At 40.5% G+C, this 19,398-nt stretch overlaps 2 protein-coding genes across 5 annotated transcripts; both read right to left on the bottom strand.

Annotated features, from left to right (window-relative positions):
• Positions 1 to 457: 457 nt before the first annotated feature.
• On the bottom strand, positions 458 to 7,447 carry LOC109094259 (protein regulator of cytokinesis 1-like). Of its 3 annotated transcripts, none has more exons than XM_019107958.2 (15): positions 7,275 to 7,447; positions 6,632 to 6,764; positions 6,431 to 6,553; positions 6,082 to 6,315; positions 5,192 to 5,362; positions 4,517 to 4,666; positions 4,267 to 4,414; positions 3,586 to 3,722; positions 3,395 to 3,490; positions 3,159 to 3,305; positions 2,957 to 3,067; positions 2,192 to 2,290; positions 1,952 to 2,110; positions 1,830 to 1,858; positions 458 to 957 (listed from the first exon to the last, which is right to left on the bottom strand). In XM_019107958.2, the coding sequence occupies exons 1-15, from the start codon at positions 7,283 to 7,285 to the stop codon at positions 912 to 914; spliced, it is 1,794 nt and encodes a 597-aa protein (XP_018963503.1). In that variant the 5' UTR covers positions 7,286 to 7,447; the 3' UTR covers positions 458 to 911. The 3 variants fall into 3 exon arrangements, with proteins under 3 accessions (XP_018963503.1, XP_018963504.1, XP_018963505.1); XM_019107959.2 differs by having other exon boundaries at positions 1,830 to 1,855; XM_019107960.2 differs by lacking the exon at positions 1,830 to 1,858 and having other exon boundaries at positions 7,275 to 7,446.
• Positions 7,448 to 7,915: 468 nt separating this feature from the next.
• On the bottom strand, positions 7,916 to 19,059 carry LOC109059812 (ubiquitin-associated protein 1-like). Of its 2 annotated transcripts, none has more exons than XM_042752603.1 (6): positions 18,940 to 19,059; positions 17,993 to 18,128; positions 17,235 to 17,894; positions 9,517 to 9,684; positions 9,265 to 9,366; positions 7,916 to 8,588 (listed from the first exon to the last, which is right to left on the bottom strand). In XM_042752603.1, exons 2-6 carry the CDS (start codon positions 18,122 to 18,124, stop codon positions 8,454 to 8,456), a joined length of 1,197 nt encoding a protein of 398 aa, XP_042608537.1. In that variant the 5' UTR covers positions 18,125 to 18,128; positions 18,940 to 19,059; the 3' UTR covers positions 7,916 to 8,453. The 2 variants fall into 2 exon arrangements, with proteins under 2 accessions (XP_042608537.1, XP_042608538.1); XM_042752604.1 differs by having other exon boundaries at positions 17,993 to 18,125; positions 18,940 to 19,057.
• Positions 19,060 to 19,398: the final 339 nt, after the last annotated feature.

The raw sequence follows: 19,398 nt of genomic DNA, 5'->3' as shown, positions 1-19,398 counted from the left end.
ATGCTATTGAACATTTCCACCATTTACCTCCAGATAAAAGATACATTAACGTTCAATACAAATACTTAAATTAAACGGATAGAATACAACCTGCATGTATGTAAATAGTGGCAATAAATAACACCACCTACATAATCTTTGTTCAGTAATGTGCAGTAAACGGTAAAACTATTTGCACTATAAAATAGTGTGTTTGTGATTAAGACAATAAGTAAAAATAATATTCTAGCAAATACGAGTTTGCACCATAACAGACGTTTCAGAAGTTATTCTTGATTGGTCAGGTACAAGGGGATAAACATGCCATTTTTATTTTTTGCTATGTATTGTCAGCTCAGCTTACGTTTATTGTTCAGGTATACGTTTTGAATAACATTCATTAATAGAAATAAATGTAGCATACATCCAGTATGTATTCTCATCCATCCTAATAAATAAATCACTTACAAAGTACAAAATGTCCCCATGAAAACTATTTATTTACAGGATGCCAACCAAAACAGTAGCATCAATTTTTCAAGAGTAGTGACGCCATGTAAACTTAGTGTGCTGTGCAATTACAGAAAATAAAGTCTGAAAGGTGTCTAAATGCCATTGTGATTTTAGAGTATAAAAGATAAAATCCATCTCAGAGGCCTAAGATCAGTGTTAATGGAGTTTTCATAAAAACTAGCAGGTGAAGCCAAGCTCAAAGACAGAGAATCATTTGTTCAAAACTCATTAAAGGAAAATTAAATAAAGGGAAAAAAGTCATGAGAAATATAGTAAAAAGCAGAGGTAAAATATTTACAATTCCTCAACAATATCAAAATGATTTACATTCAGTATTGCAATAAAATCTTTTTTTTTGTCTTCATTGATGTCCATCAGTCCATCTCTGATCTGCGGAGTTCAGTGTGTGATGGTAGAGTTCAGAACTCCAGCCTTGACGTTGGATTTTCCACTTGAGAGCTCCCGCTGTAGGCAAAAACACAAATATATGAATATGAAGTCATATTCCCATTAGACACTCCACAACCCTTCATGTTTATGCTTCTTTTAGCTGTCTTAAAGGGATAGTACACCCCAAAAATTTTATTCACCCAAAAAATTATTTATTCTGTTTACGAACCCTCAAGTTGTTTCAAACCTGTACGAGTTTCTTTCTTCTGTTGAAAACAAAAGACATGTTGAAGAATGTTGGTAACTACTAAACAGTTGCTGGTAGCCATTGACTTCCATAGAACAGGAAATGAAATAATGAAGTCAATGGCTACAAGCAACTGTTTAGTTAACAAAAAATCTTGAGTAAATGACAGTTTTAATTTGGGTGAAATTAATTAAAAACTCAGTGAACCGAAAAAAAAAATTAAACAGGTTTGGAACAACTTAAGGGAGCGAGTAAATGACAGTTTTAATTTGGGTGAAATTAATTCAACTTTGGGTGAACCGTCCCTTAAAAACTACAAGGTTGATGTTTTCTTTTTAATTAGTTGAAGGAACATCAGTGATCGTTTGTTTACAGCAGGCAAATAATTCAACATCCTGCCCAGCAAATCTGTGGATCCAGGAAACCAATACTGACAGAAAAGACTAATTTCATCTCATTAAAGACCCAATGAAATAATCCAACAACTGTCAGGTCACAATTTTGATTTCATAGGGTCTTTAAAAACAGCAGATTGTATTTAGTGCACACATACACACAAACTACACACACACAAACACAAATAACAGCCCACACACACACACACACACACACATACCGACCCTCCTCCGTTAGTCGGGTTAGACGAGAAGAGTGTGTGTTATTAGTGTGATGGACAGTCAATGTTTTTAGATATACAGACCTGGACGCTGCAGTGGATTCAGAGTCCTTCTATAACAGACGGCAGAATAAGCAGACGGGGGTCACTTGATTTCATCTGCTGCCTGTGTGTCTAGACGGCTAACTGCAGGATAATGAACTTACCGCAAATTCAGAGTAGGAGGAGGCCACAGATGTGATGGAGTAGTTTCTTTGAGGGCTGGCGGCTATTGTGCGCAAAGCTCCACTCAGATGGGAGATATTCTCCTTATTCCTCTCCAGCCCACGAGGGGTTCGGCCACGGGCAGGTGTCCGCGCACCCACCTAGCAGAAAAACACAGTCACAGGTTTATTGATTACACTACAAATTCATGTAAAATGTGTAGTGCTTAAAGCATAACTCACCTTGCTGGAGGAAAGGGGCGGTCTCAAAGAAGGGGAGGGGCATATGGAACGGAGTGTCGTGTTGGGGGTGGAGCTACACATGCTAGAGGTGGAGATCAGCTTGAAAAGAAGAATACATAATGTTTTTTTTTTAAATAATAAAGATCAGCACATCTGATTGAGAGTTTGATCAATAGTTTTAGTTTCCCGTTTTGTTTTAACTCTACTGACAAGACAATTTTCTGCTTTTAATAGTCATTACTATGTAGTTAATATTTAGAAAAATGTATTTTAATAAAAAAAACATTACATTTTTTTTAAATGATTATAAAATATTAAATTTTCTATTAGCCCTTATATTAAAATAGATCTTTACATTTATAACGCATATATGAGATTATATTATTGCATTAAATCATTCATTTAAATAACGTGTGCATGCATACATATAACGCACATTTTGTAAACTAAAATATATAGACGTATACACAAAACTAAATATGCAAAAAGACATATTTAATACAAAATGTGCATTATATAAATTTTTAACAAAAAAAAACTGAACAAGAAATATATATATATATAAAAACAAATTTAGAATGATTTTATTAGTATAAATATTCAATTTACTTTTTTACATTTACAAACATTATAAAATTATACTGTAATGTTTGATATTTATTTTATCTGTGATATCTGGTTTTAGCTTCCCTGCTATTAATATTTGCGTCAAGGCATTGATTAAATCATATTGGCTGATAGTTCGCACACATATGCAGTCAGTACCTTGCGAGTTTTTCCGGGTGTCGGGGTTCCGGCGAGTCTCCTCTTGGTTGGGGTTCTGATGATGGTGCCGTATAGTAGATCTTCCTCCGTCTGCTTCATTTTCTTCATTTGCTGCAAAGATACAAACCTCATATCAGAAACTAATATTCAAAATAAAATGAATTAGTCAGTAGTAGTCATTTCAAGAAGAATGTCCTCATACCCGTTCCTCTTTTTCTCTCTCTTTCTCCATGCGGTGTTGATTCCACTGGTCTTCCACAAATTGCAGGAACGGCTGTCCGTTCACACGAAACTCTTTACAGTGCGCTGCTTCCCATTGGTCAATCTGAGCCTTCAGACTCTTCTCCAGCTGGCCAATCACACAAAATACAAACAAATTAGCACACAAGCCATTCCAGGCAATCAAACGCCAGAGTTTGCCTAAAGAGCGGCTCAAACCTTCGGCAAACTCTTCTGCAGGTCGACTCTCTGTTTCTCCTCCTTCAGCAGGTTTCCTCCTCTGTTGTTAAAGCGAGATGGATCCGTGGCTTTTTTCTGGAGAAAGAAGACCAACAGTAATTAGTCTCAATTTCGCAAACTCTTTAATGTTTCTTCTGAAACCTTTCAGCTGATCTCCTCTGATTTATCACCTCCAGTTCCTGATAGAGAGCCCAGTTGCTGCTCCAGGTGGACACAGCGTCATACAGCTCACTGTGCTCGGCATAATCCTGCTTCAGTCGCTCCAACTCCAGCTCATGTCCACGCAACACCTCCTCATCCAGATCATCTAACCGCACAAAATAACAAAATCAACCAATCTCTGTGGATTTTTAAAAACTATTGCTCAATCACAATTACCATAAAATCTTTAATCAACATGCCAGATTGAGATTAAATCAGAATTACATCACTTGCTCACCAATGGATCCTCTGCAGTGAATGGGTGCCGTCAGAATGAAAGTCCAAACAAATAAACAAATCCTTCAAGACTCCATCAAAAACTATTTTTTGGGGACTATGATGTTTTTATCATCTTTTATTCTGACGGCACCCATTCACTACAGAGGATCCATTGATGAACAAGTGATGCTTAATTTCTCTAAATATGTTCCGATGAAGAAACAAACTCATCTACATCTTGGCTGACCTGAGGGTGAGTACTTTTTTAGCAAATATTCATTTTGGGGTGAACGATTCTTTTAATAATACCCTCAAAAACGAGATTTGAAAGTAAAATCTTCTGTAATTTCCCACAGCTAGCACGGCAGTTCATTTTTGTACTCTAAAGTATGCAAATTGGGATTTTGCCAAGAAACGAGCTGTTGGCATACCACTGTGATAGGAAGTGAAGGCTTGTCTCTGCTCCGGGCTGAAGTAACATTTCTCCCAAAACTTGACAATCTCTGAGCGGATTGCGTGAATAACACGCTGGATGTTTTTCTTTTTCAGTTCCTCCAGTCGCTGCAGCTCTGCCTGCAGCTGTGACACAGTGAGAAAGACGGCGTGAGGGATGGTTTATAATTCCAGCAGAAGTGAAAGATGAAACAATGTGACCTACTTTGGTGACAAGTGAGCACTTACTGCGTTCAGTCTGCTCTTTAAGCTAGTGAGGGTGTTTTGCATGAGACTTTCTCTTTCTTCCTCAGGAACCTGCAACATCTCCCACAGCTGCTCAATACGACCACGGATGGACACACACAGCGCTTCACTTTCAGCTTTACGGCTCTCCAGCTGAAATACAACACACACACACACACCATTAACTAATGACATTTCACCTACTAAAAACAAATTACTGACTTCAGAAATGATTGTTGGTATAATGATACCATGACTTTTCAGCATCATTACTCCACTCCTCAGTGTCACATGATCCTTCAGAAATCAGTCTAATATACGGAGTTGCTGCTAAAGCAACATTTCTTCTTCTTCTTATTTCTTTTAAAACAATTGCGCTGCTTAATTTTGGAAATCTTGATACATTATTTCAGGATTGAATAGACAAATAAAACAGCATTTTTTTTTTGTAACATTACGAATGGCTTTATTGTTACTTTTAAATAATTTAATGTATCCTTGCCTAATAAATATGTATGTAAATAAATCACACGTTGAAAAGGGTTCATCATTTCAATTTAATGGCTCAAGGTGGCAAAGGATCGCCCGCTTTGTTTCTCATTTTAGCTGACAGCTTTTTGGTTACACCCCAAAATAAAAAGGAACAGCTAAAAAGAACTGTGTGAAGTGTGTGTGTACCTGGTGCAGTAACACTTTGAGTGCACTGAGGTTTTCCAGGGAAAGGCAGAAAGCGTCTTCATCTTCACACACAGCGTCTTTCTCAAAGGAGGTGTCAGGATGCTGTTCCAGATCCTCCATCAACACCGTGATCTGACGCTTCATTCCCATAAACTCAGCATGACGGCGCTCCTGTAAACACACACAAGCACACGTCCTGTAACCAAACTGGATATAAACCTTCATATTCAGAGAAGCAAACTACCTTACTATTCACTTAAGAATGCAGGATATACCAGCTGTCAAAAATCTGCAAGATTTAGGATGGTCTCACACTCAGAAAGGCTGCATGTATTTAATCAAATCTACAGTAAAGACAGCAATATTGTCAAATATTATTATAATTTAAAAAGTAATTTATTCCTGTGATGCAAAGCTGAATTTTCAGCATCATTACTCCAGTCTTCAGTGTCACATGATCCTTCAGTTACAAAAATATTAAGCAGCATGACTGTTTTGAACATTGAGAACAATAATAAATATTTCTTGAGCGGCAAATCAGCATGATATCTGAAGGATCATGTGACACTGAAGACTGGAGTAATGACAATTACAACAGAAAACAGCTATTTTAAATTATAATAATATTGCACAATATTTCTGGAATTTTGATCAAATAAGTGCAGCATATGAGACTTCTTTCAAAAACACACACACACAAAAAATAATTATTGAAATCTTTTGACTGGTAATGTATATACAAATTGTGGTTTTAACATAATTTGATTATTGAACTATTGGAAAATGTAAAACTGCATGTATTTCGATATTAGTCAACTTAACATGTCAATACTATTTCACATACTAACAAAAACAGCGGACAGCTCTGAAAGTGTGTTCGTGTGTTTTACCCTCTCCTGGTTGCGGGCGTTGATGTGTTGTCTGTAGTTCTGCAGCTGCTGTTGTGACGGCACGCGTTCAGGATGGATGGGGAACAGGTCATCGCACAAGAGGTCACACAGATCTTGATCCTGCTGAATCAGAGATTTCAGCTCACTCTGACGAGCACTTTTCTCTTTCAGCATCATCTTGACCTGCGTTCGTAGATCCTTCTCCAGCTGCAGCATCGTAAGACCATCCTCCTCCTGCCAAACACACAACATCTCCAATCCGATTGGCCGGCTTGACAAAACATCCACAAGTAAGAGGGCACAGGTTGTATCACGCTGTTCTCAAAAGTCTTGTATCAGAGTGACTCACCTGACACTCCTGCACCTGAAGCTCACTACACAGGCTGGTCACCTCTTTTCTGCATGCTTCGATACTGCTCAGCAAGCGCTTCTTCAACCCTTCCTCCTCTGCGATCATCATATCCAGCAGATTCTGCAATCACAAAGATTTCACAGTGAATCTGTGTCACCGTTCTCCAGTCAATGAGAACCGCAGGTGACCTGAACTGACTTTGATGTGCATGTGGACGGCGTCTGTCCGCTGCAGCCTCTGGTCTTCTGGGATCCCGATCTCCTCCCAGATGTCCTTCAGCTCACCGAGGGCCTTGCCCAAACATGCTACAGACTCTGCAGCATGGATCTCACTGAAATGACACACATTCATATTTAATGAATACATGCTCTGGCTCTGTTGTCACACTGAGTTGCAAATTAAACAGTAAAATGAGCTAGTGTTTTTTTTTTATACATTTCTTATGAATTAATAACCAAATCAACAGCATTATTGACAATTATACTTAATAAAGTATCCATTACAAATATATCAGCAAAAGAATCAATAAATGAGCAGTATTACTGATTTGTTTCTGCATTGTTGAATAATAAAATCATTATGTTCCATTAATAGCAGAATTATTGATTATAATTGATGAAACTGGAAAGTGGTTTGTTGAAAATAGCTGTTTTAAATATCAGTACTTACTTAACACGTGCTAATGCTAAATTAAGAAAATAATTTAAAAAAAATTACGAAAACTTCGACCATTGACCAACCTGAACACTATTTTCACCTTACAATACATGAAGCTAGCAATACATATGCAAATCTACACATTAACACAGACTATACTCTTCAAACTCTCTCTTTCTCTTACCTCTTCCTCATCCTGTCCTTCCGTCGCAGATCTCCGATGAGATTTAAGTGCTATATTAACACTTCTGAACTTTAGCGTAAGCTTTATTTCGCGATCTATCCGACGACTGGACTGAAAAAAGTCTGTCTAAAAATTCAAACGCTGCACCGACACGCCTCTGGTCTCTGATTGGTCGGGACCAAGCTAGGCATCTACATCCTGCTCGCTGATAGGCTGACGGACATCATAGATACCATTCAAGCGCACTGATTGGCTGACAATTCAAATCAGCTGACTGACCAGTTTAACTGGCTGTGCTTATGAATGCAATGAGTCATGACGTTCGGAACCATTAATCAGCAGAACGCCAGCAATCAAATTTTTGATTGATTGATTTTATTTTTTCCTTTAAATTTGTCAAGTCTCTTTTAATCTACATATTTTTTTTTTTTTTTTTTAGAAATGTTTGTCACTTTTCACTATAGTAACGTTAGGTCTATGTCATGAGTTTCTTTTTGGTTTAAGAAAATAATTTTAATATATAAAAAATGTGTTTGTAAATACATACATACCTACATACATAGAGATAATAATAATAAGCCAGCAGTATCTGGGAAACAGACTGACAGAAACAGAAAAAGAAAAAAAACAATAGCAACCAATCAGAGATCAGAGGTTTATTATTATTTGTGTTCTGTTACATGACTGTTGATGCTACATGCCAGTAAAACTTGAATACTGATAGAGTGTACCTAAAGTTTTAAAGAGTTTAAAAAGTGCTGATACTGTTTGACAAAGGTTATGCAAATCTGCACCTCTTATTACATTCCAAACATTAGGAAATAGTCCTGAAACTAAATAACGGATGCATAATAAATGTCACAACATTGTTTAATTAAAGTCATTCAAACTGTCCCTAGCTCTTTTCAAAATACGCTAAACATTTTTTTTTTTTGTAAACTAGATGATAATTCTTCGTCATGATAAACTGATCTACAGTTCTGTCATCGATAGGTGATTGAGAGACATGCCTGAAGTATTAAAGCTACAAAGGATAAATTCATTCTGAAGGATTTGTTAGTATTTATACATGAATTTATGGAGCTGAAGATAAAGATTAATTAATGCATTAATAGAGATGAAGACTGATTGATATGATCATATAGCTGAGGATTCATAGCAGTGGATTCTTGTGAGTTCTCAGCCACTGCGGGTCATAAGCTCCTCCAGGGCTCTCTCTTTATGGTTCTCATGCACCAGTAGAACTTCTTTGATGGTGCTCTGCTGGAAACCCATCTCACAGAACTGAGCCAGCAGAAACAGGAACTCTGAAGCCTGAGAGAAACACAAATACATTTACAATACATCAGAATAGTCATATTTGATGCACTTAATATTGATTGGATGTGTGTTCTTAGTGCTAAATGCTAATTGGATGTGTGTTTTGAGCAGGGAGATGTGTTTTGTGAGGGATGTTTAGTGGTAAATGCTGATTTGAGGGATATTTTGTGCACTTGATCCCAACTAGTTGAGTGTTTGGAGAATCGAGAGGTGTTTTGTGCGCTGGATGGCGATTGGTTAAATGTTTGGCATGCTAAATGCTGATTTGAGGATCTATTTTTGGCATGTTTGCCTTTTATTAGGATAGGACAGTATTGTAAACAGGAAGAAACGATGGGGAAAGTTCCATGAGCTGGGACTCGAAGTTGGGACGGCCGAAGCACAATGGTGATATCAGTGCTGCCCACAAGGCTATTGGCGCTGATAATTTGAGGAAGTGTGTCCACTGAATGCCAGTTGGTCACTCATTTGAGAAATGTTTTTTGCACTGGATGCTGATTTGTTGCTGATTTGAGAGGTGACTGCATGCTGATCAGTTGAGTGTTTGGCATGCTAAATGTTGATTTAAGGTATGTTTGTTCATTGAAGGCCACTGGTTGCTGGTTGTTGCGCGCTGGATGCCAATTAGTTAAGTGTTTGGAGTGCTTAAAGTAGATTTGAAGGGTCTCACCTTGGTCTCACAGTTCTGGAACATCTCCAAAGCTTCTTCCACCTGAGTCTTCTCAAAACCCAGCTGACAGAGACGGTCACATGACATCAGGTAACTCAAAATCTGGAGATTGAGAAAGAATGAGAAACAGAATGTGTATATATATAAATATATATATATATATATATATATATGTGTGTGTGTGTGTGTGTGTGTGTGTGTGTGTGTGTGTGTGTGTGTGTGTGTGTGTGTGTTGCATGTAGTGAGTGTTACCTGATCAGGATTCTTGGGCCCTGTCCTCTGCAGTGCTAGTATGGCAGTGTGGAGTGTGTATCCATGTTGTGTAACAGCTTCAAGAAGATCCCTTTCTTCCTGACTCAGAGCGCACAGCAGATCTGCTGCAGCGTCCTGTAGCCCTGCAGACGTCCGTGGACGCACACCCTAAAACACAAAATCAGCTCATCAATAATCTTAAATTAAAGGAATAGTTCACCCAAAAATGGAAATTCTGTTATTAATTATTCACTCTCATGTCTTTTCAAACCTGTTAGACTTTCATTCATCTTCAGAACACAAATTAAGATATTTTTGATGAATTCTGAGAGCTTTCTGACTCTCCATAGTAACATTGCCGGGTTCAGTCCCGGAACGAGCGCTGTGTGAACAAAAGCCAGAACTAACGCCGTGTCGTAGTGATGACGCACGTTATCGCGCGACTCTTTTAGCGTGTTTTGAAGGCAGATCAACGTTCGCGACGAAACAAATATGTACAAACTGTAACAAAGCAGAGATCAGTTAGTTCCTCACTAATCCGCGCTGAAGCTGAGATCGTTCGCCAGCTTAAGTGAAAGTTAACATGCCTAGCGTTTTCAACTCGTACATTTCATGTCACTACCTGATATCACATGTCTTCACGGGACCTTTATGGGTTGTGTGTGAACGCACCCACATATTCCGAGTAATCACTGGCAGTGTGAAAGGGGCAAACTCTAGCGACCCGGGAACAATTGCCGGGACACATTACCCGTGTATTTTCCGGAATCGCATTGTGAAAGGGACTTAATATAGGCTACACTGCACTGTAAAAATGACTTTTAGTTAGGTGAATGAGTTAGTTAACCAAGTCTCACAATGAATTAGAACAACTTGAATAGAAATGAAAAGCTTGAAATAATATGCTACCACGCAGTGTCTCTTTTGTTTAATGCGCATGCGCCAAAATACTATGTCATGGCGGCGCACGTACTTCTACTTTGAAAAATGCGCTGTGCGCCATGTTTATGTAATATCGAGGGAACAAACAAGAGGAGACCGGAGCGTCACGTTTGGATGATTACAGATGAGACTTTATGTACTGTAATATTTTGGTACTTATCTGGAGTTATTCATTAATTTTGTAGGATCAGTACAGTTTTGTTACTGGAGATACGTTACAGTGTGGAAACACAGACCAGTACTGAAGAGGTGATGTTAGAAGTTCCCTCTTGAGCTTTCACGAGACATCACGGAGATATTTCTCCGTTATGGGAACTCTTTCCCTTCCATCCTTTCCTGAAGTTCTATTGGCTCACTCTAGTCAATGACTGGCCAATTGACATGAAGTATGCAACCGCATGCAAATACAGACGAGCTCGGGAGGCAGTATAAAAACGGTGCATGCGACAATTACGTCAGAAAGAATCTTCTACTTCACCTGTTAAATTCACTATGGTAACAATCTGCAAAATCTGTGCAGGACCAATAGAGCCGCCAGATCAGCACGACTACTGCCTGGCCCACACCGAGGTGGCGCTGGAGGAGTCCAACTGCGGGCATTGTGCGGACCTGCCGGCCCGCCTGCTCCGGATCTGCCGCGAGACGGCTCGCGGCCTATTCGGGATGAGGCCCAGGTGGGTCCTTCCCCTCCCGGTGATGGGAGCGTCGTCTTTCCGCTCAGCCTACCCCAGCGGTGGCCCCGTTCCCCAGTCTCCCTCTCCGAGGACTGCTTTCACCCTCCTTCCAATATCACAGAGTTTGTGTCCTTTAGCCAGGCTTGGCCTCTGAGAGGGAGGATTGGGCTGGATCAGAGTCTGATCAGCCAGACAGCATGGGGCCCCCAGACCTCCAGGAGGAGCTCATGAGGGTTCTGTCAAGGGCTGTCCAGGAGTTGGAGCTTACCTGGAGGAGCCTGTCAGGAGTAAGCTTGACCCCTGGTATTTCAGGTCCACCCGGAAAGCTGACTCGAGGGCGACGCTCCCCTTCTTCCCTGACGTGCATGAGCAGCTGGTGAAGACATGATCTGCGCCCCAATCAGCGTGCGTCCACTCTGCTACACAGGCCATGTTTTCCCACGTGGGTATGTGAACTCTCCCCCCGTCGAGGAGACCGTCGTTGCGCACCTGTGTCCTGCAGCATCCAAGACGCTAGGCTTGGACATCAGCCTCCCCTCAAAGCCATGCAGGACTACCACCCACCTCGCCAATAAAGCATATGCCTCTGATGGCGAGGAGGCTTCCGCCTTGTACGCCATGACGGTGCTGCAGGTTTTTCAGGCTAAGCTGCTGCAGGCAGCGGAGGGCGGAGCCCTCACGGCAGAGGCCATTAAGGATCTGCATGCAGTGATGGACTTCGCGCTGATGATGACAAAGCGAGCGCCCCAGGCTGTGGTCAAGGCCATGGGGTTTATGGTAGTCCTTCAGAGGCACCTTTGGTGAAACCTGGCTGACCTCAAGGATGCTGACCGTAAAGTGCTGCAGAACGCTTCAGTGACTCCCTCCGGCCATTTTGGAAACACCGTAGAATCCATTACTGAGCGCTTCGCGGAGGCCCGAAAGCGCGCCAAAGCTATGAGTCACGTGGACTTAAAGGATGTGTACTTTCACATTTAGATAGTACCGCATCACAGACGCTTTCTGAGGTTTACTTTCGAGCGCACAGCATACCAATACTCTGTTCTCCCGTTCGGGCTGGCTTTGGCCCCATGCACTTTTTCGAAGTGCATGGATGCAGCACTTCCCCCCTCAGAGCGAGCGGGATGTGCGTTCTCAACTATCTGGACAATTGGCTGATTTTAGCTCAGTCCCGGAACACGTTAGTCAGCCATGTAGACACGCTGCTTCATCATTTGGAGTGCCTAGGGCTATGTGTCAACATGCAGAAGAGCATTTTCGCCCCGAGTCAGTCTATAACATATCTGGGAGTGTGCTTCGACTCAGTGGAGATGTGAGCCCACCGCTCTTCCCTGTGCCATTTCAGACTGGGCAACTCTGTTCTCTTGAAGGAATTTCAGAGGCTGCTGGGACTCATGGCGTCTGCTGCAGCGGTATGTCATCTGGGCTTACTACACATGCGCCCATTTTTGAACGCAGCTGGAAGAGCGGCATGTATTGATTCGCACCGACAACATGTCTATGGTCTCGTACATAAATAACCAAGGAGGCGTACATTCCAGGGCTCTGTACAAGCAAGCAGCGAATCTCCTGTTTTACTGGACCATCACTTTCCCTCCATCAGAGCAGTGCACATCCCAGGTCTCCTGAACCACAGGGCGGACATGCTTTCGAGGAAGGGGATTCCTCAAGGAGAGTGGAGGTTGCACCCCGAGTCAGATGGATGATTTGGACCCGCTACGGGAGAGTGGAGGTGGATTTGTTTGCCACGAGCAAGAATGTGCACTGCCCACTGTTCTTCTCCCTGTCTCACTCCCTGCTTGAAGGGGACGCTCTGACATAACACTGGCCAGCAGCCAGGCTGTATGCGTTTCCTCCAATCAAGATATTGCCACTGGTCTTATGCAAGATCAGGGAGGATGGGGCCTTGGATGATACTCATCGCTCCAAACTGGCTGAACCAGCCTTGGATCCCCGACCTGACAGAGCTGCTGGTGGTGCCGCCCTGGCCGATCCCCATCAGGAAGGATCTGCTGTCTCAAGCGAGCGGCTCGCTGTGGCACCCGAACGCGGAGTTATGGAGCCTTCATGTGTGGCTGCTTTGGGGATATCAGAGGATCTGAGCGCTCTGCATTCTCGTGTGCTCGACACTTTCTCGGAGCCAAGGGTGCCCTCTACGAGGCGTTTGTATGCTCTAAAATGGGGAGTGTTTGTGAAATGGTGCCATGATGTTCATATCGACCCGGCTGCTTGCTCCGTGTCAGATGTTCTACTAATTCAACAATAAAGACTGGATAGTGGATCTCTGCCATCAACACTGAAAGTCTATGTGGCCGCTACCCCCTCCCACCCTCACCCCCACCCTCGGACAAACAATAGGTAGGCACGTGCTGGTGGTGGGTTTTCTTAAGGGAGCGAGGAGATTGCATCCCCGCGTCCGCCTTCAGTCCCGCCCTGGGACTTAGAAGTGGTGTTAAGAGCTCTTTCACAGCCACCATTCGAGCCTTTAGCATCCATATGAAGGAGTTATCTCTCAAAAGTTGACTGCACCCTCACTCTCCGGCCGAGGCCGGGTTTGCATGCATTTTCTGTGGACAGCGACTGTATTCGCTTTGGACCCAGTGACTGCAGCGTCACTCTCCGGCCGAGGCCGGGCTATGTGCCTAAATCACTATCTAACCCCTTCAGGGCGCAGACTGTTTCGCTGTCTGCCCTGTCTTCTGTGTCATCGACCTCACATGATGTGGACGCTCAGACTTCGGTGTGCCCTGTCAGGGCTTTGAGGATGTACATTGACCGTTCGGCAAGCTTTCGGCAATCAGACCAGCTTTTCGTGTACAACAGTGGTTGTGCGAAGGGACGGGCCGTGTCAAAACAGAGGCTTTCCCACTGGATTGTGGACGCTATCACGGCTGCTATACGAGCCAAGGTTTGGAATGCCCCTTTCACATAAGGGCCCACTCAACAATTGCTATCGCCTCCTCATGGGGGTGATCGAGAGGTATGTCTATTCAAGAGATATGCTTTGCAGCTGGCTGGTCTTCTCAGAATACCTTCGCCAGGTTCTACAAGCTGGATATTCAGTCCTTAGCCTCTCGAGTGCTGTCAGTGAGTGACTGATTAATACCTCTATTCATGTGTGTTGTGGCCTCGCACAGTAATTACTCTGCGCAGCCCTATACTATTGTTGTTGTCTGCCCTGTACTCAGTGGAGCTTCCTGTTATTCATGTCTGATTAACTCCGTGCTACCTTACTATGTTATGTGTTATGCTGCTTAACACCGTTATCGCTGTGCAGCCCCTTACAGTACCGTTGTTGCTTCTGCCCTGTCCTCAGCGCAGCCTACATTAGTACTGGCCAGATATGCAAAATTCGAATACCAGGGTTTTAGACACTCATTGGCTTATCTCCACCTATGTTTTTAATGAATTGTTGACCAGTCAGCTCACCCTGATCACACATGACAAGCTAAAAGTGGTATATTAAGTCAGTATACCTATGGATTTTAACTCATTTGAATCTTTTCCATTTGCAAGTAATATATTCCCACCTGTGCATTTACAGACCCCCCTCTAATCATCATATATTTTACAGGTAACAAACCAAAGGATGAGGACAGTAGCTTTTCTGTGCCAGCTGTGGTAAATACAGGGACATCCTTCGTGAAGATGTGTGAGAGAAGCTTGTAAGGCAAGAGGGGTACTTTTTTTTTATATATTTAAAATGTAAAATACATTTTGGGATATTTATCTATTTTTTTGGTAACTGATAAAGTTATGTTTTATGACCTGTAAAGTAGGAATAAAAAGGTTTATTAAAATGTTATCTATTTTTAAGCCCAGTGTCAGTGAAGATTGTGTGGTCAGGAAATCTGGTGTTTGTAGGAAATCTGAAGGAACATTTCCCAGCATTCTACTACTATGTTGCCCTGATGATTGAGGTAATTCATCTCTTAGGTGATGCAGATGTGGTCAAAAGTTTACATGCACCTTGCAGAATATACTGCTTCATCAGGACAGTAATTGCAATTTTTTAATGATTTTACCTCTCTACCCTCTTACTGCTTAAATTATTAACATTTTGCAGATACTGCAAGGTGTATATAAACTTTGGACTGCAATTGTGTCTATTGCTTTCACTCAACTGAACCATTTATAATGACTGGATATGTTTTATAACAATGGTTGTTCTTAGGTTTTTTTTTTTTCCCTTTCTTTCCTCAAGGTATTTTTTTTTCTGACTTTCCTGCCTCTTTGGAACATAGGCAACCTTGCATTCACTAATGCTGGAGTAAGATTTTAGAAGAAAACTTTCGGTCCTTTAATGTTGGTGCTAAAGGTTTGAGAACTAATGGCCTGGTTTCACAGACAGGGCTTAGACTAAGCCAGGATCATAGTTCAGTAAGGACATTTATGTCATTTTCATTAACATGTCTTAGAAAAAAACTACTGGTGTGCATCTTGAGTTAAAACAAAGGCACTGATATTTTTAAAGATCAGTCAGTGCAATTTTCTTTCAGTGGAAATGACTCAGAATTACATTTTAGTCTGGGGCTGGTCTTAAGCCTTGTCTGTGAAACCAGGGGTACAAGTAAAACAGTTTGGTAATTTTTTACAATAAGGTCTCATTTGTTGTACATGGAATGTTAATTTTCTTGATTTATTTATTTATTTATTTATTTATTGTATTAAGTGTGTGTATGTTTGTGTGTTAGTAATCTTATACGTTATGTGGACCAAATGACTCCACAAGGATAGTAATACCAGTAAATTTTGACCTTGTGGACATTTTGAGGTCCCCAATGAGGGAACAGGCTTCTACATCATACAGAATGATGTTTTCTATGATGGCGAGATTAGGTACTTTTGTATGTAAGTGATTTTGCATTGTTCTCCAGACTCTTTCTAATAAGTGAGTTGAAGTGTTGTAAATGTGTATAGTGTTGGGTTTTTCTTGTGCATCAGCAAAAAGCGTTTTTGTGTATTTGTTTTAGAGATTGTTTTGCCAATAAATGTAGAGGGTTTTCCATTTTGTGTTTGCGTTGATTGTAACTAGGTAATTAAGAGATTTTTTTATTTTATTTAAATATACTAAATTTCAACTTCATTGCAAGAGATATACTGTATGTAACTGAAGTATATTTTAGTTCACATTAATTGCTTATTCAGAAGTACATATTTACCATATTTCAAAGTACATATATACTAAAGTCTCACTTAAGTGGTTTAAAAATATCACTCAAAAGTTCAACTAATTGCAATTAATGTAATTTTAAACTGTAATATTTTTTAAATTAAGTACAAATTATATGCATTTATGTGGTCGAAAACATTACATTTAATTCACACTTAAGTGTATTGTTAACTGACATTAAAGTGTATTTTAGTTCACATTAATTGCTTTTCAGTACATTAGCAGTACACTTTAACCATATTTTAAAGACACTAGAAGCAATTATGTACATAAAATTGTACATATAAAGATGTACTAAAAAGTCCCACTTAAGTCCCACTTAAGTGGTTTAAAGAAAATTACTCAAAAGTTCAACTTGTTGCATTTAATATAACTTTAAAATGTGATACATTTGAAATTAATTACAAATACAATGTATTTAAGCAGCGAAAATAACATTTAATTTGCACTTATGTGTGTTATTTTAAAGTATATTATTTCCGCAATAAGTACACTTTATAAAAGTATACTTAAGTGCACTTCTTTTTCACAAGGGTACATTGTTTACATACGTGATACTGGCTCCAGGGTGACGCAGAAGAGATGAATTATTGAATAAAGTCAATATTTTTGTTTTCTTTGCACACAAAAAGTATTCTCATAGCTTCATAAAATTACGGTTGAACCGCTGATGTCACATGGACTATTTTAACGATGTCCTTACTACCTTTCTGGATCTTGATCGTGTAAGGATCCTTGCTGTCTATGGAGGGTCAGAGAGCTTTCGGAATTCATCAAAAATATCCTAATTTGTTCCGAAGATGAACAAAGGTCTTACAAGTTTGGAACGACGTGAGGGAGAGTAATTAATGACAGAATTTTCATTTTTGGGTAAACTATCCCATTAAGACCTATGAAGAAGATCTAAGGATTTACAGTGTGTGTGTTACATGTGAGGATGTTTTCTGAGGCCTGGTGGAGGGCAGCGGTCCTGCGGACGAGGGTCTCTGCTGTTGGAGGGAGTGTGAGTTTCGTCGCCCGCTGGTTCTCGTTACTGCGGGTTTCCTGCGGGGGGCTCTGGAGCTGTGAGGGCTGCCCTGTGGCGTCTGGCTGAGGCCAGGGGGGATGGGCCTACGTATGTCTTTTACAGAGGAGGCAGAGCTTGGCCGGGCCTTGTGGAGCATGCTAGAAAGGGCGGGGTGAGGGGTGGAGCCTCGCTGGGTGTGACAGGCAGAAATCCACGGGCACTGTGGCCCGGAACTCTTCGGTCTTCCTTTGCTTCGAACAGTATCATCCTCAGACGAGCTCTCGTTGTCTTCACCGTAGCAGCCCTCGAAGTCCGTGTCGGCAATGAGGAACTGGACCGCCCGAAGTGGGCGGAGCTGACGCGAGTCAGCAGCGCTGAGGCTTAAGCTGCGGGGGCGAGGGCCCAGTTCCCATAATTCTGCGCTTCTGAGGCACACCCTGCGGTTCTGCTGCGGGCTGCTGAACATCAGCCAATATGGTGGGCAGGTGGGACACACACTCTGGGGTGTTTTTTTGGCTTTCCTGTTCTTCCACTGCTGTTCTTCCCATGCAGCCAGGATCTTTTTCTCCAGAGTGAATGAATACTGTCAAACAGGACAACATATGAACACTGTTAAATATAAAGATGCATTTAACATAAAATTTCAAATGTATATGATGAATATAAGCAAACTATTCTGACCTTTGTATCACGCAGTATTTGAGCACAGTCTGGGATCGTAAGTTCAGGAGCTGTGACCGGCTCTTTCTGACCCAACTGTATCTCCACAGAGTCCAGAGCAACTTTAAATGGAACCTCATCCAGACTACACATTCTGCTGACATGCACAAACAGTTTAGATAAGTTAACACTATAATCTGTAAAACTGTATCTGAGTAGTTCTGTTGTTCATTTATACCCATGTATATGTATTTCTGTTGTTTATATCTCTGTAGATGCACATTCAATGACATTAACAAGCACAAACAAGCATTGTTTTAGTATAATGTATATAATATTATAGTTTTTATTTAGAATTTGTATTAGCTTTTTTATAGCTTTTTCGTTTCCCATTTTAATTTTAGTTACATTTTTAGATACATGTTATTTTTAAATGTTACTATTTAGGTTTATTTTTTATCGCAAACAATTATATAATAATAATTAACCTGACATAAATATAAGAAAAATGGAAATGAACCTATAACATAAAAAGGTGTTAGAACTGTTTGAACAGAGTAAATTAATACAGCTATCCCACCTCAAAGGTCTTGACCTTTTTAAATGTAACATAAATCATAATACTACTAATAATATTTCCTTGTAATAAAAAAACTTAATCACTAAACTAATTTAAATGACATAAAAAGTTAATACATAAAATTAAAATTCAATTTATATAATGTAGTCATATATAAAATGATGTAATTGTTTACTGTGTAATAATATAATATTACAATGCTTAATTATTGTAGTAAAAATGTTTACATAATAAACTAATTTAAATGACAAAGCAATCATTCTGTGTATAATCATATTTATAATATAATTTGCTGAGTCTAGTATTTTTAATGCAACCAACTGTAACTGTAAACTGGTTTATCCACAGATTATTATTGATTGCAGGACATTAAATGAAAATTTCTTACCTGTAGTTTCGGTAGTGTCTCTGAGCTGAAGGAGTGTGTGTGTGTGTGTGTATGCGTATTGTTCATTGGTTTCAGAGTGTCAGACCATGCTAATAAGCTTCACGTGTGCATAATAACAGAAGCATAATGTCCCCATGTGAATCAACAGAGGCTTACACACACACACACACACACTATCAGGATTACACTCTGACTCACTCAATAATCCTTCCATATCCTGTTGGAACAAACACACACATCATCTTTATCATGTTCTTTTCCATTTCTCACATCATAGTAAGGTGCTGAAGATACTGAGAGGTTACTAAGAACTCCTGCTAAGAACTAATACTCAGAACTCAAATACTCAGAACTCATGGAGACACTGAACCATGATGCTGGTTGTGTAATACCGTATTGACCCGAATATAAAACAATGTTTTTTTTTTATTGGAAATACATCTGAAAAAACGCGGTCTT

Source organism: Cyprinus carpio, chromosome B25, assembly GCF_018340385.1.
Source record: "Cyprinus carpio isolate SPL01 chromosome B25, ASM1834038v1, whole genome shotgun sequence".
Lineage (NCBI taxonomy): Eukaryota > Metazoa > Chordata > Actinopteri > Cypriniformes > Cyprinidae > Cyprinus > Cyprinus carpio.
The sequence above is the reverse complement of the archived record's forward strand: the minus strand, read 5'-3'. Positions and strand labels throughout refer to the sequence as shown.

Excerpts from the sequence above, each read along its gene's own strand:
- LOC109059812 (XM_042752603.1), bottom strand. The coding sequence starts at position 18,124 with ATGTGTAGTCTGGATGAGGTTCCATTTAAAGTTGCTCTGGACTCTGTG. Across the intron at positions 9,685-17,234 it reads CTCAGAAAACATCCTCACAT|GGTGTGCGTCCACGGACGTC; the intron begins GTAACACACACA and ends TTTGTGTTTTAG. Across the intron at positions 9,367-9,516 it reads GGCCCAAGAATCCTGATCAG|ATTTTGAGTTACCTGATGTC; the intron begins GTAACACTCACT and ends CTCAATCTCCAG.
- LOC109094259 (XM_019107958.2), bottom strand. Across the intron at positions 5,363-6,081 it reads ACGCCCGCAACCAGGAGAGG|GAGCGCCGTCATGCTGAGTT; the intron begins GTAAAACACACG and ends GTGTGTTTACAG. Across the intron at positions 4,667-5,191 it reads TCAAAGTGTTACTGCACCAG|CTGGAGAGCCGTAAAGCTGA; the intron begins GTACACACACAC and ends GTTGTATTTCAG.